This window comes from Lissotriton vulgaris, chromosome 8 (assembly GCF_964263255.1).
Source record: "Lissotriton vulgaris chromosome 8, aLisVul1.2, whole genome shotgun sequence".
NCBI lineage: Eukaryota > Metazoa > Chordata > Amphibia > Caudata > Salamandridae > Lissotriton > Lissotriton vulgaris.
Window position 1 is genome coordinate 357,632,237 of NC_141696.1, and position 22,343 is coordinate 357,654,579.

Sequence of the window (22,343 nt, forward strand, 5' to 3'; positions counted from 1 at the left end):
GATGAGGAGTTTTGCTTTATCTTTAAATCCCTGGTCCCAGATGTGTTCAATAATCGGGATTGACTGGACCGTCTTTTTGAATGGGTCCTTAAAGTCGTATAAGAAGCAGTCCTGAGGTGGTGTGGTCGTTCTATTTTGAACCTTGCTGCTGCATGTTCTATAATATTGTGAAACCCCCCGATGTCCTCTGGAGGGGAGTCCGCCTGTGCCTGGTCTGGAGAAGATGGATGTGAGATGACTTATTCGTTCCACTCGTCATCCTGTATTTCTCCCTCTTTCCGTTGACCCTCCTCTTCCTCTTCCACTGCTTCCTCTTCGTTCAAAGATTGTTGCGGAGGCAGAGACACAGGATCTGGGGTAATCACCAGTGGAGGTGGTCTAAGGCGAGGAGGAGGGGCAGATACCGCTTGAGGTGGCACCACTGGAGGTGGCGGAGCAGGTGGGAACCGCTGTTTGTAGTCCGCTATAAGGAATTGGAGGTCCGAGATAATTGAAGCCGGGAGGCACTACTAACCTGCATTTGCCGCCACCGCCACGAGAGTCATTTGGGCAGACAGCAGCAGGCGCGAAGGAACGCTGACATCTCCGCCGCCACCGCCAAGAGTCCCTGGACACCGGACTCCGCGCCGCCGCTCCGGGAGACCACAAATCCCGGCAGGCCTCGCGGCGGCGCGTTTGCAGTGACGCGGGTCGTCGCGCTGCTGAGGGCGCCAGAGCCCTTGAAAGGGAGGAGAGCCCCCGCGTCGCGGGACGCCCGGGGCGAAGCCCGGGCAAAGGGCGGGCCCTCTTAGGCCCTCAGAGGCCCGAGGAGCCTGGCCTGTGCCAGACACCCTGCCCGATTGCAAGTAGCCAAAGGACATCGAGACTGCATAACTGTAAGTTGGCTAAATCTTGCCGTAACATACCATTGTGAGCCCCCGAGTTCCTGTTGTACTGAGATTGGTACTGGTTATTGGCCATAAGCATATCCTGCTGTATAGTGGGTTATTTATTGGGCTTGCCATGAACCACCCAGAGACCAGAAGCATGGCAGCCGCTGGGGCAAAGAAACTAACTGGTACCTTAGATGATTTTATAGTACGCACACATGCCCTCATTGATGAAGGGATCATACTGATGGATAGAAGGGTGTCCCAAGACTTAGCCATGGCAAAGCGTTCCTCTCTGGGCCATATTGCACAAGCCTGCACACCTAACAGTGTATCCGCTCCAAAAACACTCGTAATGGTACATAAGGACAGGGGCTGTGACTTACCAGCCTCGCAGGAAGGCCTGGAGGCAACCCCAAATCTCTCCTTGTTGCTGGAAAATGGCCCGGCTGCAACCGAGAATGAAACTACAGCTAGTACCCTAATTGAAAGGGGGAGGAAGGAGGGGGCAATCCCTAAACAAAAGAGTATTAAACAAAAGCCCATTAAAACGACCACTCGAAAGGGGAAAAACCCCAGACTAGCAACATCCATGACCCAATTCAGTTGGATCCGATTCCGTTGAATGTGAGCACCAACCTAGAAGCTCACTCCAATATTAATGATACCGCAGGTGGGCCCCGGGCAAGTGTGGGCATAACACTAAGCCTGCCAGATGAAACCATCTTGGATAGTAGCTTGGAGGGGATCTTGGAACTAAGTGGGGTAGTTGACAATCAAGCTGAAGGGGGTGAGGACAGTAGTAGCCTAAGCATGGTTAATAATAACATCTTTGCAATGCTAAAAATTCTCTTAGAACCTATTGAGGTTAGGCTACGATGTCTGGAAACAATACTGACTAACATCCATAAAGATATTAGTGCCCCTAGCTTCAATTCGAACAATAAAGTTCCACAAAAAAAACCAACTATGAACAGACCACCCACAGCTGTTAAAAGCAATGTTACCACTAATCTACCTCCAAAACCTACCACTAATCCACCTCCAAAACCCACCACTAATCCACCGCCAAAACCTACACCAACACCTAAAAACCCAACCACAACTGATCAAGTAGTGCCACCCACACAAACTCCCAAGGATAAAGTTAATGTTGAAAAAAGGGAGACACGTAGAAACATACATCTACCGCCAGAAGCCTCACCATACGTTGTGGTCCTTACTGGAGTCCCCCAACCTGATAATAAATCAAATGAAAATAATGGGGGACTTGTAAATAAAACAATACATTGGTTAAATGATAATTACCCTCTCCCACCAGCCTTTAAAAGCAATATCCTTATGGTCGAAAGGGCTCCTTGGGTGGGGTATAATAATAAAAAAAGGACACACGGTGACTGCGTGGTGATAACATTTGAGAATCCCCGCACCGCAGAATTTATCACATCGAGGCCCCCAAGAAATTATGGTTTGTCTATTGTGGCTAGGTCATTATCCTACTTTTACCCTGAGGGTGAACAACCGGATAATAGGTGGAGCTGGACCAGGGATAAACGACACCATGGTGGTAATACTGGCCAGGCTTTTGATAATAACTACCACAACACACAGTGGAATGGGAGGCATGAAGATGGTTGGAACACTGAAACACAAAGGGAGACCTCCTTACTTTTATCCACAAGGGTATGACCCAGGATGGACAGGAAATCTGCAATTTCCTCCGTTTTTCCCCTGTTACAACCGGTTTGATTGTTTGGAAGCAGTGGACTGACTCCCCAAGATCAAGGAAGATGACCGGCTGTTTAACAATTCTGTGGGTTTGGGTTCTATAAGTTGTCTAGGGTCTGAGGAAACCCCAGAAATACAGGTGGGGGATGAGTCTATACAAGGGAGTCTGGTCAGAAGACTAGGGGACACTGTAGATATTTCACCTGTAGAAAAAGATTACTGTAAGGTGCTCTTTTGGAACGTGGCTGGGTTAAAAAAAAAAAGATTACCAATCCAACCTGGGATGAGGCCATTACCGACGTGGGAATATTAGCCCTTCAAGAAACTTGGGCCACCACGCCGATACATCTTAATGGCTATAAAACTTACTTTACCCCGGCGGTGGGTGGAGCACACGGGAGACCCAAGGGGGGGTTGATTGTATACATATCTAATCTCCTAGTATACGATAAAATTTATTTTTCCCCTGGATCCAGTTACTATCAAAAAATAGTGATATACACAAGGAAGGGTCCAAAGATGGTTCTTTTTAATTTTTACAATAACTGTCCAGATAGCATGATTAAGGACGTACTTGACACACTAACTTCAGAAATGCAAGACGAACTTGATAAGAGCAAGAGGGCTGAAGTTATGTTATTATGGGGGGGTGATTTTAATTGCACTCTCTGCAAAAAGGGCCAAAAGGGTATCTGTGGTTTAATGCTGGAACAAGATGTCAACTTGACGCATTTTGAACATACCCTACTAGGCGACTTATTAAATGAGATGATTTTTAATTTCAACTTTGGGTTTTCAAATGAGTTAGCACATCATACAACGACATTTGCCCCAACTTTTGTTGGGCGGGGTGCCTCATCTATTATCGATTTTAGTTTATGTACACTTAGCTCTGCGAGCAGATTGATTAGAGCAAACATCATGGACTTACCACTGAGTGATCATCTGCCACAGGTATTAAAAATGGAGAACCTATTTGCTGTAGTCGATACTAGAGAATGTCCGAACCAAATGGTCCAGGACGTGAGGTTGGGTGCCCAAAATGGTTACAACCTTAAATGGAGCAGACTGGTCCCGGATGATTTCCTGTACAAAATATTGAGTAAATGCATGAGTAGTTTCTCGATCTGTTTAGATGAATACGCAGAGAACTGTGAAATAATAACCCATTTTAATATCATCTCTAGTATAATTAAGGAAGCTTTGTGGGTTGAAAGGAAAAATTCCCTAAAGTCCAATAGGAAATGGTTTGATAGGAACTGCACTAAGGCCTTAACAAAGCTTAGACATGCAATTCATAAAAGACCACGGGACGTAATCCTAATTAGAATTGCAAGGAAGGACTATAATTCAGCATTGAAGGACAGGAAGGCCTCGATAAAAAAGGGAGGCTTGGGACAACCTATGCGCTGCCTCAAAATCAAAGGATCCGGCTGCTTTTTGGAGGGTCATTAACACCCCCCCTTTTACATGAACAAAAAGCACGCATGGAAATTGCCATCTCAGAAGATGAGTGGGTGGCTCATTTTTCCTCCCTTTATAAGGCTGTGGAACTAACCCCTGTAACAGGCCAGGATGTGGGGTTGCTAAATTTAGATACATCCAGAACTTTGATTGTAACCCTTCCTGAAGTTATAGCGAGCTTGAAGGCAACTAAGGGAGGCAAGGCAGCAGGACCAGACGGTATACCAGCCGACCTCTATAAGGCTAACATCGAATTATGGGGGCCACTGTTAGTTCAGCTCTTCAATGCCGCTCTGGTAAATAGCCCAATACCTACCTGGTTTACATCGGTAATAGTCCCAATCTTCAAGAAAGGGGACAGGCTAAGTTGTACTTGCTATAGGCCAATTTCCTTATTGGACTCTTCTATAAAAATTTTGGGGAGAGTGATTTTAGCTAAATTGCAAAGCTGGGCCGAGGATAATGGGGTGTTAAGTGATTTCCAATTTGGGTTCCAAAAGGGCTTAGGGACCATAGAGCAAGGTTTGAATCTTTTCACCTTGCAACAGAAGTATATAAAGGTTAAAAAACAACGTCTATACCTCACTTTTGTTGATTTAACATCAGCTTTTGACTGTGTGTCACACACTAAATTATGGTCAATTATGGCCGAATTGGGGGTAGACAACGCCATTATATGTTTTCTGAGAGAGCTTTATTCTGGGGCCACTGCTAGTGTCAGATACGGGAATAATGGTGAATGCAGCAGACAATTTGGGATTGGTCAGGGTGTGCGCCAAGGGTGCGTCCTAGCCCCCTTTTTATTTTTGTTATATATAAATGGAATGGAGAAGCACCTCGTGCAGCAGGGCAGAGACATGCCTATGGTGAGAGGTAGGCCTGTCCCTGCACTGATGTACGCTGATGATGCTGTTCTGATGGCACGCACACCAATGGCTTTGCAAACTTTGGTTACAGCCTTTAACACTTTTATGCTTGGTTTAGATTTGAAAATCAATTGTTCTAAAACTTTATCTATGTACTGTGGGTCCAGAACAAGCAAGCACTTGAAGCCAATCTTCATAAACTCCAATCCCCTAGAAAGGACCCCTACCTTCCCTTATCTGGGGATATTGTTCCATGAAAGTGGCTCATGGACTACAGCAATTCATGCTAGATTTTTGTTATTTTCTAAGACCATTATGGCCCTAAAATGCTTTATGAAAAAATTAGGTAAAAAACCCATAAAGGAGATTTTAACTGTTTATAATGAGACCTATATATCTGTAGCCACCTATGGTGCAGGATTATGGGGGTATTCAAATATCAGTGCGATTCAAATCATGGAAAACAAGTTTTTATGTCACATTCTGTCCGTACCCCAAAGTACTGCAACGATGATATGCCATGCTGAATTGGGAACACCTTATGTTACCGATACTATTAAAATTCAGCCAGTCCTCCTTTGGCATAGGGTTTGGACAAAAGATGAATGTGTTGTTAATCGGGCTATTTTAAAGGATATTATGGCATTGGACAATATCAGTGACTTTAAATGGATAGTCTACGTCAGAAACTTTCTTGAAAAAATAAGTTGCCCCCAATACTTTGAGGACCCACAATCAATGGAATATATATCTAGAAGAGATTTGAAAAATCTGTGTATGGCGTACCTCAAGGAAAAGAGACATATGGAAGAGGCGAGAAAAAAGACTGTTTCTGTCCACCAGGACATTCTATGTGGAGAGAAATTGCAGCCATATCTTTCATTGCACATGTCCAATCACGAACGTTACCTTATAACCCGTTTTAGATTGAACATTGTTTTTAGGACATTATCGTTCCCCGTGATGAAGTGTTGGTCGAAGGATTTATGTCTTTGTCCATGTGATGATGTATCCCAACAATCCGATATACACATATTCTTTTGTAAATTTTATACTCTTCCTCGAAAGAAACTTATCCCTATCCTCAAGGATTTAAATGTATATAGATGCCGCCTAGCGTTCACAGAGTGCCAGAAAATGGAAACTGTTTTTATGGTTGCCTCAATTGCAGAATTTTTAAAATTAGTTTTTAAGTGCCGTAAATCAATTCAAACGGATTGAACGTTTTTATTGTATATATGAATTCAATTTTGTTGCTTTCCTTTTTCGTGATTTTTAAAAAAAAAGTTTACTCTACCTCTTGTAAATTGTACCTTTCATGCTACTTTCATGGTTATCTTGCTTTTTAACCGAAGAAAGTATTTTTGAATCTTGAATCTTGAAGCCGGGAGGCTCACCATAGGCTGTGAAGGAGGAGGCGAATGATATTCCTCTTGATATGGAATGTCTTCCTGATCCATGTCTTCATTGTCCGAACTCTCATGTACTTTAACAAGTAGCTGTGATGGGCTTGTTGCCGTTGGGAACATGGCGCCATCATCATAGTCCTCAGTCTCCAGTAGATTGGCCGGCGGCAGTGGCTAGGAGACGTCGCTTCTGGCATCAGTGTATGCTTGGGAGAGCCTTCCGTCGACGGGCCAGTCGACGGGGTGGTAGTCGACGGTGGGAAACTGACGGCCACCGCAGACCTCTGTTTTCTCCGACGAGGTCGTAGACGGTATCGTCGACTGTTTTCTTCATCTACGGCAGTGTTGGCGTCATAGTCGACGGTACTGTCGTCGACGGTTTCGTCGATTGTCTTGTCGTCGACGCTGGTGTCGATGGCTTAGTAGTCTATGGCCTAGTCGACTAGGTGGTAGTCGACGTCGAAGGCTTCGGCGATGGAGCTGTCGACGACGGAGGCGTCGTCGACTGTCTTGACAGGAACAGATGTTATAGACCTACCAGACGACGAAGATGAAGTAGAGGTCGTCAAGGCGGTGAAGGCAGACGCTGTTGACGTAGAGATGGTGACTGTCGATGCTGTCACAGGCATGGCAGAAGACACAAGCACAAGCTTTTTGAATGTAGTTTCCTGAAGAGAAGTCTTCACTGCCATGGTCTTTGGACGACTCTCTGAAGACTTCGGCGTCTTCTTTTGAGGAGGCATATCAGACAGACCTGGAGAAGTCTGTCTCGGCCTTTTAGAAGAGGACTGTGAGCTCCTAAAGGAACACTCGCTCTCACCTGAGGAGACTGCTTGATCCTTGTCCTTCAGTCTCTGAAGCCACAGAAGCAGGCGTCCCTCTCTGTCTTTAAAAGTCTTGACAGAGAAAGTGTGACACCTTACAGTCCTTGGCAGAATGGTCAGGGTAGAGACAGTCTTCATGTTCGTCATCTACATGCAGTCTCCGCTTCTTACGAGGCGCAAGGTCTAAAGAGCCCTTTTTTTGGAGTGGTAGACATAGTAGACTCTAGCCCTCCTTCACAAGAGTAAATAGCAAGAGAAAAAAAATGGATAAAATCCAGAAAAACCAGAAACCTGAGCAGAGCTCAGTGGAGACTCCCTCAGCACGATGTGCAGTAGAAAATCTGAGGGACTAGAGCTCCTTCCAGGAAGGTTCTAGAGGGTGGTAGTAGCTCCTGGCCAAAGTTTGGTCCTTTTTACAAAAGGACTCAGATAGGTTACTAATGTGAGGCCTCTGGCCTATTAGTATGTATATGTACACACACACATACACATATCTTTAGGACATTACTATTTTATATACCGGGGACTCCCACCCCGACGACGGGGAATGATTCAGGCATGTGAATCTATGAAAGATACCAATACTGGAGAAGAAAAGGTTTCTTGTAGTTAGTACTGCAGCATTGGGATCCTTCATAGATTCACATTCTTTAATTATTCCTGCATCAGGCTGGGAATTATTAATTTCAGGTTCTAGGTACTAGAGTAATTAAACAAGTTGAGCAATAGGATAATTTAACACGCTTACCTTTAAAGAACGAAGCGATTCTCCAGGCCCTTCTGTATAGATTTGACTTAAAATTGGCAGAAGAAATGCAGCAGTTTTTCCAGAACCTTTGATAAGTGGCAAAGAAAAAAAAACATTGCTTGTAGGTATTAAAGAATGGCATACACTTTAACAATGCTTAATTACATTTGAGCACAAAAAATGATCAATACATAAACATGGTTCAAAATAAGAACAAAGCACATGCTTTAATGTTACCTGTTTGAGCACATGCCATCAAGTCTCTCCTTTGCTTTATAATGGGAATTGCATGTTTTTGTACTGGAGTAGGCCGAGTATAACTAGTCAGTGCAATGTTGCCCATAATAATTTCTCCCATGTCTACATCATGAAACTGCAAAGGAACACAAACATGTTTATGGGTCAGATTAGATGATTTATTCTGATAAAAAATAATGGACGAGACCCCCCCCCCCACCACCACCACCACACCAAAGATGCTGAGCGAGCACATTACCCACAAGGTTGCCAAAGCCAAGCTGTACAGGTAGACAATGGGGTGCATGGGTTGTGAAGCTGCTACATTGCATGTCTATGGTAAGGTGAACCAACACAATCCCATCCAATGTATGCTATAGGCTGGCTGTTTGAGAACATTGATAAGCTAAGTTTGCATACATTTAACCTCAATGGAAATATTTACTTCCATTGTTCTCTTACAAGAATGTAACTGATCGCACCACCCTTGGACCTCTGGTGATGTGCTGAATCTACATTTCTACAAAAATAGCCCTAATTAATGAAGGGGCTGCACTCTGGTATCTTCGGAAATACTGCGATAGTCGTGTGCGGAGGGGGGTGGGGGGGGGGGCGGCTTCACACCTACAAATAATTGAGGTTTGTCCAAGAGATACAGATGTAAGGACTCAACCACAAATCTGGTAGTTATTCTACCTACAGTACCATCACAAATAATGGGGCTGAAGTGTGTCAAATTCTCCAAGACAAACTCAACCATGTCACAGACCACTTCCAAGACCATGATGCTCTGTCAAAGGAATTGTGCAGTCAGTTCAAAGTGCTTCTTCCAGAAAGGTATACTGGATCAGCTCGCAGTAAGAGTCCTAAAGATACGGCAAATTTCAGGGACCTGCATGTCTTGATCAAGTGGTCGCAGACAAGATTCTGGGGGGTGGGGGTCAAACACTTTATTCACTGCCATCAGATTCAGACTGGGACCTGGATTATGGCCAGAATTGCTGCAACTGTAGAGGCAAGAAAGCAGTTTAAACTAGTCTGACTCCATACTAGTAGCACAAGGATCAACTAGCCTCTGTTCCTATTAATGACAAAGGGGTCAAGAGTAAGACACGCACAAACACCTTAGAGATGGGTCCGGTAATCTACAGACTCCGCATCTCCATCAAAAGGAGATTAGACAGGATGGAGAAATTACTTACCTGTAATCCTAGTTCTCCTCCAGGGGTATCCTCAGTAAAGTATTAAAGTCATAAGCACTGAATATTCCTGCCCATGCGCGGGGATCCTGAGGTATATATACACATACACACACACACATCTGTTGAGTGAATTTGTTTGGGAAACAGGATATTGTATTATGGTGATTGATATCACCAGTTTATACACAAGCATCGCCCATACTGATGGCTATACAAACTTTCCTACAAATGAGAAAATTAGAATAATTTGAACACAACAAGATGCTTACAGAGTTCCTCACTTTCAGTCTTAACATTTATTTTCAATAACCAACTGTATAAACAAATGTCAGGTGTGGCAATGGGTTCCTGTTCCTCTCCCTGCTACGCTAATTTGTGCGTCGGCTGGTGGGAGGAACAGGTAGCATGGAACAACAACAACGCAAGATGGAATCTAAAAATCAAAGCATGGTATTGTTATATTGACGATCTTTTTATCATCTTTGAAGGATCGATAAAAGAAGCGAAAATGTATGTAAATGTTCTAAATGACAATAACATCAATCTAAAATTCAGTGGTGATATCAGCAACTCTAAGGTCAACTATTTAGATCTTACCATATACGTAGAGCAGGGAAGACTATGTACAAAACTTTTTCGGAAAACAACCGCAGGTAATTGCACATTACATGCTACCAGTAACCATCCGAAAAAGTTATTTAAAAGCATCCCCTATGGGGAGCTTTTAAGATTGAAGAGAAACACAGAAAGGGAATTTGAAGAATCAGCGAAACTCTGCTTAGACCGATTCAGGGTTCGCAGTTACAAAGAGGGAGTGCTCCAACAAGCTTTAAAAAAGCGAGCAAGGGGGGAGGAGCCAAGATGGCCGACGGGACGGACGTGTGAGCTCCCGGCTCCGCAAGCAGTCTGCCTTTACAAGACTATCCTGACACTTGTTTGCTCCTACGCCGCGCTGAAACGGAGACGCTAATGCGCTGCCGTGGATGGCGTTTTTTCAAGGTCTCCGCCGGCTGATTTGGTGCGATACCCGTGGCGTATGCTGACCTCCGCTGCGGTCCCTGAAGCCCTCGCCGATTCCAGTCGCTGAGCATTGCTGGACGTTACCGGTGAGGCGGCTGGGGAGGTGACACAGACTGCGGGTGGCACGTTTGATCACGGGGCTGCTGAGACTGACCCCTTCCTCTACGCTGGTCCCCCTTTGATGGCGAGGTTCTTCCCTTGTGGCCGGCATTTCATGCGGCGCTTTCTACGCTACGCTGCTTTATGACTGTATGGACTCCATCTTGTGGCGCCTCCTAGCTCCCGGGCTGAGTGCGGGCTGCTCTGCGATCCTCACTATATGCTGCCCTGCATGTCCTTGAGCGAGGGACCACACCGAGGATTTCGCTACGTACTATGACCTGCCCGATAATGCAGGAGGATTGGACCTACGCTGATGTCCTGGCTGCCCTTGACGATCTGCGGGCAGCATGTCAGAGAAACGTCCGTGAGCTGACATGGAAGATCGATGCGGCTGCGCTTGCAGCAAAGCGACCGGGTCCTGCCGACCCCCTGGTACTTCTAACCACCCCAGAGTGTGATACATTGTTATCGAGTGGGACGGCGAGGGAGCTGCGTGTCCCTGGTAACATTGTTGTGCGTTTCTCTGCCGAAGAGACTGGATACAAAGTCTCCCTCCACCCCAGCTATTGTGACTCTGCCTGTGCACTCGTTCCCGGGGGCCCGCTTCCCGGCCCCTCAGTTGCTGGCCCCATCGGATACACTTGTGCCCCTAGTGCTCCTTTTCCGACCGGGCAGAGTGTGTATTATCCTGTTACGAAGGGGAAGTCCGTCCTTATTGTCACTGTACTGGTTATGGACTTGAGACTCTCGTCCCTTCCTCCTCTGCTTCTTTGTTGTCGGGGGCGGCCATCTTGCTCCTTTGTCCTGATCGAGAGAGGCTTGTAGTGGTGGACATACTTGGAGGGTTTTCAGCGTTCGGGGCAGGGATGAAGGTGACCTCCTCGTTGGTACTGATTGCTTGGCTGGCGACGACCCGGATTGCACCTCATTCTTGATACGTTATTGCTATGTGGCATATCCTGCTTTCTCTTACTTTATATTGTAATTGATTTGCCCTGATGTCTATTCTTGCTGATGGGGGGGGGGTGGTTTTAAGTTGGCCTGGGGTCCTGGGTGTTATCGATCCTGACCCTCCGGGTCCACTATGTCCCTATTTTATTGATATGCACGGTGTGGGAGCTATTTGCGGCTGGGGAGTTCGGGAGCTCTGAGGTTGGGTGGGCTCCTCCCCACTTTCTTTTCCTGGGAGTCGTAGACTAGTTTATTCTTTTCCCGCTCCCTATATTCAGAGTTATTCTTCTTTCTTCATTCTCCTCCTTCCTTTCTTGTCTATATTTCGGGTTCTTTAGAGGGCGACAGGCACTTTGTCGGGGGGGGGGGGGGGGGGGGGGCAGGCCGTAGCCTCCACAATGGTGCAGGGTGGGGGGGTAATTTGGTATTCCTTTAGTTCTATGGGCCTTATTTTCTGTTCTCTGCGCTTTCTTAATCTGGTTCGATTCTGGGTCCGGGTTGGGGTTGGCAGGAAGGGGGCGGCACTGAATGGGGTGCGTAAATACTGGATGAAGACTTGCTGTTGTTTTGCACCGCCATTTTGTTCTAATTGCTTACTTCTACTGTTGTTTTAGCTATAACGCCGCTTGCCCATGTCGTGAAGCCATAGTGCGGACTCAAATCTTCTTAGTTCTTACTCTTCACTGACCTATCTTATGATGAAAACGCATAAAAAAACTTAAAAAAAATTAACCTTCAATTCTCCTTTTCCCCAGCGATGTGACTTTTCCCAATGTAACGCACGTTGATGGTTGACATTTTACCTGTTGCTGCTGGGGAATGTGATGCTTGCACCTGTGCTAAGAAAGTATCGTGGCCGGCCTGACGGTTGTAGGCCCGTATTTGTCCTTTTATTCATGCACAATAAAGGTTTTCAAAAATTAAAAAAAAAAGCGACCAAAAGATCAAGAAATGAACTCCTAAAACCTAAAGTAATTAAGGAGAATGATCAGGGTACCTTTAGAATGATTACCACCTATTCAGAAAATTCAGAACAAGTCCGGAAGATACTGAAAAAGAATTGGAATATTCTATTAGCGGATAATAGGATTAGAGATGATTTACCATCTAATCCACTAGTTACCTACCGCAAAGCCAGGGCCCTAAAAGATGACTTGGCACACAGCCACCACATGGTGAAATCCAACATCTCAGGTAAAATACCTCTTAATGGATTTTTTCCATGTGGTCGATGTAAGGCTTGCAAAATCTGCAAAAGGACCCTCACTTATGTCATTTCTGGTCTCAAATTCCGCAAGAAAATAACCAAGTTTCTGACATGTACGACACCTTATGCCATCTACTGCTTGGTATGTCCGTGTGGTTTGATATACAAAAGGAGTACTATTAACCCTCAAATTACATATATTGGAGCACATGCGTGCTCTTAACAATATAGAGGAGTCCTATCCGGTGGCCAGACACTTCAACAAAACACATGGGCACAACAGGGACCGGTTGTCCGCTTTTTGTTTGGATAGTGTGCCACCCCTTCCACGAGGCGGAGACCGTCTACAAAAACTACGACGCCTTGAGTCTCGTTATATCATAGACCTACAGAGTAAACATCCGACAGGGCTGAACACGCATGAAGAACTGGCAGTCCACTTAGGTTATTAATGCTCGATAAGGAGATAGACTGATTTCCCTGAATGAATTTTTGCTGTACATAGTATGTTCTCGTTTTTCAATTACTATTTTCCATTAATAATAATCTCTTATCATTTCTGCTTTATGAACTGTAATTTCACAAACATCGTATTTCGATCACAGTACAAAGTTTTTACTTTGGCATAGCCCATCTGTGGGCATTAATGAAATATACAGGGGTTCAGCCCATACAGGGCTTTATGAAAGATTGTAAATATTGCAATGTAAATGGAAATATCAAATGTTTTTCCTTTCCCCCGTAGAAAATATCATGATTCTTGAAACCTTATTGCTTTTCAATTTCATGTTAGAATTGTACGTTACAAGATGGCGATATATTTTCCATTTTGTTTCTGTTTATGCCATTTCCACTGTGATGTAACTAATGTGGTTTAAAAAGAATGGCAGCGCGTTTACTCTTGCAATTGACAAAGGCTCAGCGCCGAAACGAGTCTTGTCCGTGCTGGTTGGCCAAATAAAGATATGTTGGCTTGGATAACCCCCCTGTGAGTGCTCTTTTCGCATTGGATTGTGAAGGGATTTCAGGAGCAGAAATTGGTTTGGCGGGTACACCCCCGCCTCGGAGAGCACCCGCTCGTGAGTGCAGCAGGCTGGTGTACTTTGGAGCAAAATATATATATATATATATATATATATATATATATATATATATATATATATATATATATATTTATTGCTTTAATCTTGTGCAATATGTATATATGAAACTACTAAGCTTTCCAACATTGTACCCAGGCAAATCCAGTCTGTTTGTGTTGGTAGGTCACATGACCTTTCCAGGAGGCGGGTAGCAGGCGTGGCTAAATGCACTTTAAAAACTACTGAATTCAGCTACTCCTTGCATGTGAACAAGGGCTGCATAGCCCGAAACGCGTCATGGTTGGTTGTACCACGAAGATCTGCAATTAAATCAGTTACCTGAAAAAGTTTGTGGTCTGTCTCCTGCTTCGCCGGTCCTGGGGGATTGGAGGTGGTAATGCAGAGTTCCAGTACACATATATACACATATGCACATATATACATACATATATACACATACATATATACATACATATACATACATATACATATATATATATATGAACAAGTTACTTACCTTCGGTAACGCTATATCTGTAAGAAACATTAGTTAGTATTAGATTCCTTACCTTAGAATATCCCCAGGCGTCAGTCTGGATCCGGAAACTTTTGCGTAGCAGTACCCCTGCGCGTCTGTAGGCGTCGTCTGCAGGCGTCCCCTGCGGCTCCGCGTCAGTCGTTGGCGTCGTGATGACGTCGCTGGAGTATATAGACGCCGCCTCCACGCGCTGACGTCAGTTCTTTGCACACAGCTTTTCCGCGCCAGAACACGCAGAGCCATGGGAGAACCAACACTGGTGCCATTTGAAACTAGGGCCCTGAAAGGGATGTCCTTAACCCTAGGTATCAGTTCGCAGAACGGGGAGGATGGGTGGGTCAGTGAGGAATCTAATACTAACTAATGTTTCTTACAGATATATCGTTACCGAAGGTAAGTAACTTGTTCATCTGAAAGAAACACGTTAGTATTAGATTCCTTACCTTAGAATAGATACCCCAGCAATACCAACCCCGGTGGTGGGTCTGCGAACCAATACATTCCTACACCAGAAAGTCCAGGAGGACAGAACGGCCAAAGAAGCCATCCCTCCGGACTGGACTGTCCAGGCAGTAGTGCCTCGCAAAGGTGTGCAGCGAGGCCCACGTAGCCGCCTGGCAAATGTCCTGCAAGGGGACTCCCCGGCCCAGGGCAGTAGTAGCCGCCGTGGCCAGAGTGGAATGGGCCCTCAGCCCAACAGGAGGCTCCTTCCGAGCCAAAGAGTAGCACGCTTTGATGCACAGAACGACCCACTGAGAGATGGTCCGTTTATGTACCGCCCGTCCCTTCTTCGCACCCACGTAGCCAACAAACAGTTGGTCATCCACCCGGAACTGGCGTGTGCGATCCATATAAAATGAAAGCGCACGTTTTGGGTCCAGACGATGGAGCCGCTCTTCATCCTTTGAAGGATGCGGAGGCAGGAAGAAGGGAGGGTGATGGACTGCCCGATGTGAAAAGCAGAAACAACCTTGGGCAGGAAAGAAGGTCTAGTTCTCAAAACCACCTTGTAAGGATGAATGGACAGGAAAGGAGGTTTGACAGAAAGCCTGGAGCTCACTCACTCTCCTGGCAGAGGTGATGGCAACCAGGAAAGCAGTCTAAGTCAGGAGACGGAGAGGACAAGAGTGAAGTGGCTCAAAGGGAGCACACATCAAGAAGGTTAGAACCAGGTTCAAGTCCCACTGAGGCATCACAAACGGAACAGGTGGATACATGTGTGTGATGCCCTTTAAGAATCTCGTTACAATGGGGGACTTGAACAAAGAAGGTTGATCAGGTAGCCTTAGAAAGGCCGAAAGGGCAGAAAGGTAGCCCTTGATAGTGCCCAGAGCAGAGCCCTGCTGGGCAAGAGAAAGAAGGAAGAGAAGAACCTCAGAAAGAGGGGCAGAAAGAGGATCCACAGCCTTTGCTGTGCACCATGCCACAAACTTGTTCCACCGACAGGCGTATACCGATTTTGTGGAGGAACGCCTGGCTGCCAGAATCACATCACAGACTTCAGGAGGCAAATCAAATGGCTTTAACTGCCACCGCTCAATCTCCACGCATGGAGGTGGAGGCTGGACAGGTTCGGGTGGAGGACCGTCCCCTGCTGCTGTGACAGAAGGTCCTCCTGAAGGGGCAAGCGGATCGGGGGACCGATTGACATGCTGAGTAGCTCGGGATACCAGTACCTTCGAGCCCAGTCCGGAGCCACAAGGATGACTTGGGCCCGGTCGCGCCTGATCTTCAGCACTCTGGGCAGAAGTGGTATAGGCGTATAACAGACCGCAACTCCACTCCACGCGGAAAGGCGTTGCCGTGCGAGTGCCGTCTTGGAAACTCCAACGCGCAGAACTGATGACATTGCGCGTTCTCTTCTGTGGCGAATAGATCTAACCAAGGCTCTCCCCATTGCCGAAAGATGCCTTGCGCCACGTCCGAGTTCAGACGCCATTCGTGATCCATCGAGCACAAACGGCTGAGTTCGTCCGTCCTGGCGTTCAGAGAACCTGCCAGGTGTTGAACCGTCAGAGTCACGCCCTGACGTTCCAGCCATTGCCAGAGGTGCAGAGCCTCCTGGCAAAGGGTCCATGACCCCACCCCACCCTGTTTGTTGCAGTACCACATGGCGGTGGTGTTGTCCATGAACACCTGCACTACACTCCCGTTGACAAAGGGGAGGAACGCTTTCAGTGCCAAACGAATCGCCCGCAGCTCCAGCAGGTTTATATGGAGCCGGGACTCCGCCAGAGACCAGATGCCTCTGATCTCTGCCTCTCCCAAGTGGCCACCCCAGCCCTGGAGGGACGCGTCCGTCACAACAACGTGCTCCGGCTGGGGAAGGGAGAGGGATCTGCCTCTGACCCAATCGCGCACCGTAAGCCACCACTGCAGTCGTCTTGCAGTGCCCTCTGAGATCAAGACATGGTCGGACAGGTTGCCCCGATGCTGGGCCCACTGAAACTTCAGGTCCCACTGCAGAGCCCGCATCCGCCACCGGGCGTGATGCACCAGAAGGATGCAGGAAGCCATCAGCCCCAGCAGCCGCAGCATCAACCTGACCGAAACCCGGGATAACGGCTGTAAGATGGGAATCAAAGCCTGTATATCCTGGACTCGCCGTTCCGGAGGATAGACCCGAAACTGCGCCGAGTCGAGAACCGCCCCGATGAAAAGGAGCTTTTGAGAGGGACACAGGTGTGATTTCGGCACATTGATGGAGAACCCCAGCTCGTGCAGGAGGTCTGCCGTCATCTGAAGGTGGTGGACGACTGTCTGGGGCGAGCCCGCCTTCAACAACCAGTCGTCTAGATAGGGGAAGACTGAAACCCCCAATCTGCGCAGATGAGCTGCGACCACCGCCATCACCTTGGTGAACACCCGTGGGGCGCTTGGAAGGCCGAAGGGGAGCACGATAAACTGAAAATGCTCGAGGCCTACCGTGAACCGCAGGTAACACCGGTGGGCCGGCAGGACGGGGATGTGAAAATAAGCATCCTGCAAGTCCAGCGCTACCATCCAGTCTTGCGGGTCTAGAGCAGCCAAGACCTGAGCTAAAGTCAACATCTTGAACTTCTCCTTCCGGAGGAAGAAGTTGACGTTCCTTAGATCCAAGATAGGACGTAGGCCCCCTTTGTCCTTCTTGGGTACCAGAAAGTAGTGGGAATAGCAACCACGTCCTACTTCTGGCCCAGGAACGCGCTCAATGGCCCCCTTGGCCAAGAGGGCCGTAACTTCCTCCCTCAGAATTGCCAAGTGGACCCCTGACACACGGTGGTTCTGCGGTGGCATGGCTGGAGGAGTTGTTTTGAAGGGGAGGGAGCAGCCCCTTCGGACGAGCTGCAGCACCCACCTGTCCGATGTTATTATGCACCAGTGGGAGAGGTGATGGCGAACCCTGCCTCCCACCAGTGTCACATGGGCCTGAAAGCTCGGACTAGGAGGATTTAGTGGCAGATGCTGCGGGGGGAGGTGTGGCCTGACCTCGCCGCTGTCCCCGACCGCCACCACGGCGGTTTCCACGGCCGCCACCGCGTTGATAAGTCTGTCGCAGCGCGTGGCTGGCAGCACGTGTGGGACCGCCCCTTCCTTGGCCACGAAAGGAGCGAAACGAACCAGTTTGCTGGCGCTGGGTCGAGAGACCCAAGGACTTGGCCGTGACCCTGGAGTCCTTGAAGCGCTCCAGCGCGTGGTCCGCTTTGTTGCCAAACAGGCGACTGCCATCAAACGGCATGTCCATCAATGCATTCTGGACATCAGCCGAGAAGTTGGCGGATCTCAGCCAGGCGTGGCCACGGATCGCCATCGTCGTGGACATCGCTCTGCCCAGCGAGTCAGTCGTATCAAGACCACACCTGATGGAATATCTTGCTGCGTCTCGGCCTTCAATCATAGCCTTGCCGAGCTTAGCCCGTATCTCCGGGGGGCATTCAGGCAGCAGGTCCGCGACCGTGTCCCACAGAGAGTGGGTGTAAGGGCCCAAGAGGCACGCGGTGTTGCAAGACCGCAGTCCCAGACTCAGGGACGAGAAGACCTTTTTGCCATACTGGTCGTACCTCTTTGATTCCCTGTCGGGCGGGGCCGACGGGAATGCGGTCTGGGAGGTGGAGGCCTGGATCACCAGACTCTCAGGGGTGGGGTGGGTTGACAGAAACTTGGGGTCGTCCGCACACGTGTGCTTCCTACCTGAGGAGCCAGAAGAATGGTGACTACTGCTGGAGCGCCCGTGACGGCTCCCTCGATCGCTCCCTTGACCTCCGGCCGGACCGGGTCCGCTCTCGACGCGGGGCCGACACCCGGAGCTCGAGCAGCTTGCGGGACCGCTCCCGCCTAGCTTTATTAGTCAAGGCCCGGCAGTCGACGCAGGCGTCCACGTCATGGTCAGGGCCCAGGCACCGGAGGCAGAGTCGGTGATGATCCGTGACCGACATCGTCCGGTCAGTCGTCACAGTTCTTAAAACCGGGCATCCTACCGGCACCGTAGAAGATTCAGAGATCAAAAAAGATCAAAAAATTTGGTCAAAAGACCGGAGTACTGCTCTTCGGATCTGCGCTAACTGGCGCGGAAAAAAGAACTGACGTCAGCGCGCGGAGGCGGCTGAATATGCTACTTACCAGTATGCATCTGTTCTTGGCATGTAGGGCTGCTAACATTCAGATCTAGTGCATAGCTCGCCGCCTAGTGTTGGGTCCGGATGATTGCACCTTGTTGTCCTGGAAGAGTCTTCGAAGTATCACGAGATAGGTGACTCCTCCCCTGGACTACAGTGCGCATGGGCATCGACTCCATCCCCAGATTGTTTTTAGCCATAGTGTCAGAGATGGAGTGAAATAGTGTAAATGATGTCCATGCTAATGATTGAATGCAATAAATAATCTGCAGCCGCTACGGGCGCCGGGAGGAGGGCAGGCGATATGAATGTTAGCAGCCCTACATGCCAAGAACAGATGCATACTGGTAAGTAGCATATTCAGTTCGAGGCATGTGGGCTGCTAAATTCATATCTAGTGCATAGAATACATAGCAGTCCCTCCATTAACGGCGGCCGCCCGTGCCAGCTGCAGAAGTCTGAAAAAGTTTTAAGAACAGCCTGACCTACAGCTGCCTGCTGTTTAGAATGCACATCTACACAATAATGTTTAGTAAAGGTATGTGGTGTAATCCACGTGGCTGCTTTACAAATATCCTCCAAAGGAATATTACCTAGGAAAGCCATGGAGGCCCCTAACTTGCGTGTCGAGTGGGCCCTGGGGGTGACCGTTAAAGTGCGCTTAGCCTTGTGGTAGCAAATCTGAATACACTTAACGATCCACCTGGCTATTCCTGCTTTGGAAATGGGGTTGCCTTTGTGCTGGGCTGAGAAGGCAACAAATAGCTGTTGTGTCTTCCTAAAGCTTTTGGTCCTGTCAATGTAGTACAGTAATGCTCGTTTGACATCAAGCGTGTGGAGCATTCTTTCTGCTACTGTTTCAGGGTTCTGAAAGAATGTGGGTAGTTTAATGGTTTGATTGACATGAAACTGGACACCACCTTAGGAAGAAACTTAGGGTTAGTGCGCAGCAGTACCCTGTTAGGATGAATTTGAATAAATGGCTCTTGTATTGTGAGTGCTTGTAGCTCACTAACACGTCGTAGAGACGTGATGGCAATGAGAAAAGCCACTTTCCATGTCAAGAACTGAATCTCACAGGAGTGTAGAGGCTCAAACGGTGGTCCCATCAATCTGGTGAGGACCACATTGAGGTTCCACACAGGAGCCAGTGGGGTCCTGGGGGGGGGATGACTCGTTTCAGCCCTTCCAGGAATGCTTTGATGGCAGGCACCCTGAAAACCGAGAGGTGCTGCCTGTTTGAGATAAGCCGCTATGGGGGATAAGTGTATCCGAATGGAAGCATACGCCAGATTACATTTGTAAAGATGTAACAAATAGCAGATGATATTAGGAATGGATGCATCTAGCGGGTTGATATGTTCTGTACAGTAAATGACAAACCGCTTCCATTTTGCTGCATAGCAAGCTCTGGTAGTGGGCTTTCTTGCCTCCCGGATGATGTCCATGCATTCCGGGGCAAATCAAGGTAGCCAAACTCTAAGACCTCAGGAGCCAGATCGCCAGGTTCAGCTGTTGCGGATCTGGGTGCTGAATGTCGCCATGGTTCTGCGTCAAGAGCCTGGGTGTGAGGCGCAGCCTTTGATGCGGTACCATGGAGAGTTCCAGAAACGTGGTGTACCATGGCTGGCGTGCCCACGTTGGAGCAACCAGGATGTGTGTCATCAGGTGTTGCAGCAGCTTTCGTGACACCAGCGGTATGAGAGGTGCTGGGGGAAAAGCGTACGCAAATTTGCCTGACCAGTTCATCCATATCGCATTGCCCTGCGACTGTGGGTGTGGGAACCTGGCGGCGAAGCTTGGGCATTTTGCGTTCTCCCATGTGGCAAACAGGCCTATCTCTGGATGACCCCACTGCTGGAAGTACGGGTGGAGTACTGATGGATGTAACTCCCACTCGTGCATTTGGTGGCTGTACCTGCTGAGCAGATCCGCCATCTGATTGTCCACGCCCGGGATGTGTTCTGCCATAAGGAAGATGTTCCTCTGAATGGCCCACTTCCACATGCTCTGAGCCAGATGAGACAACTGTGGAGAGTGTCCCTCCCTGTTTCTGAATGTAGTACATGGCTGTCATGTCCGGATCAACACGACCTTGTTGCACAGATGTACTTTGAACGCCTTTAAGGCCATGAAGATTGCCATCAGTTCCAACACGTTGATGTGCATCTTCTTCTGCTGTGGAGTCCATAGTCCCTGCACTGTGTAGTGGAGTACATGCGCTCCCCAACCCTGGAGAGAAGCGTCCGTCGTCAGGATAATCTGTGGCACAGGCTCTTGGAACGGTCGGCCCTTGCAAAGGTTTTGTGGATTCCACCAATGCAGAGAGTTGTATGCCTGACCGCTCACCAACACTAGGTCTTTTAATTGGCCATGAGCCTGAGTCCACTGACGTGCTAAGCACTCCTGAAGCGGGCGCATATGTAGTCTCGCGTGCGGGACAATGGAGATGCAGGAGGCCATCATGCCGATCAACTGCATGAACACTCGTGCTGGAAGAGAGTGTTGAGGTCTGAATTAGCGATAGAATGCTGTTGATCCTCACTGAATTTGGCTGGGCTGTAGCGACCAGAGTATCTATGGTCGCGCCCAGATACTTTGCTTGAATGAGCCAGTCGTCCAGATAGGGGTATACGTGGATGTTCTGACGTCTTAGGTGCGCCGCCACCGTCGCCAGGCATTTTGTGAAGACCCTGGGCGCTGTGGTGACCCCAAAGGGCAGGACCTTGAACTGGTAGTGCTGGTCTTGAATGGTGAACCTCAGATACTTCCTGTGCGAAGGATGCAGTGGAATGTGAAAATATGCATCCTTGAGGTCCAGAGTTGCCAGGAAGTCCCCTTGCTGGAGCAGTGGGAGAACCTGTTGCAGAGTAAGCATATGAAAATGCTCTGACAGAATGTATATGTTGAGAGGTCTGAGGTCCAGTATGGGCCTGAGAGATCCGTCCTTTTTTGGGATTAAAAAGTACAGGGAGTAAACCCCTGTTCCTCGTTCTTGCAGTGGAACGAGCTCCATTGCCCCTTTTTGCAGCATGACCTGAACTTCCTGCTGCAACAAGTGCAAGTGCTCGCCGGACATAGGACGGTTTCTTGGAGGTATGTTTGGTGGGATGGAAGTGAGTTCCAGACAGTAACCGTACTGAATAAGAGATTTGACCAACCTGTCCGTGGTGATGGACCTCCACACGGGCAGGAACTGCTGGAGTCTCCCCCCGACCGGTGTTGTGTGGTCGGGGGGCAGTGACAAGGCGTCACCGTTTGCTGGCGGTGGAGGACCTGGAGCTGTTATTTCCACGTCCTCTGCCCTTGACATTGTTGCCACGGTATCCACCCCTACCCTTGTTGGTGTATGAGGTTTGGGTGTTAGCTTTATAGAATTGCGTGGATTGTGACGCTTGACCCCTTGAGGTGCCTCTGCTATTGGAGCGGCGAAAGGAACCACCCCGAAACTGCTGGGACTGAAGGGCACCCATCGATTTAGCTGTGTCAGTGTCCTTCATTTTT

At 48.2% G+C, this 22,343-nt stretch overlaps 1 protein-coding gene across 2 annotated transcripts in view; it reads right to left on the reverse strand.

Annotated features, from left to right (window-relative positions):
- DDX3X (DEAD-box helicase 3 X-linked) overlaps positions 1 to 22,343 on the reverse strand; it is a 414,092-nt gene that overhangs the window by 147,292 nt on the left and 244,457 nt on the right. For both annotated transcript variants that reach the window (XM_086934122.1, XM_086934121.1), the window contains 2 exons: positions 8,143 to 8,278; positions 7,906 to 7,991 (listed from right to left, as the gene is read on the reverse strand). In XM_086934122.1, the coding sequence (XP_086790248.1) occupies positions 7,906 to 7,991; positions 8,143 to 8,278 (222 nt within the window). The remainder of the gene's footprint in view (positions 1 to 7,905; positions 7,992 to 8,142; positions 8,279 to 22,343) is intronic.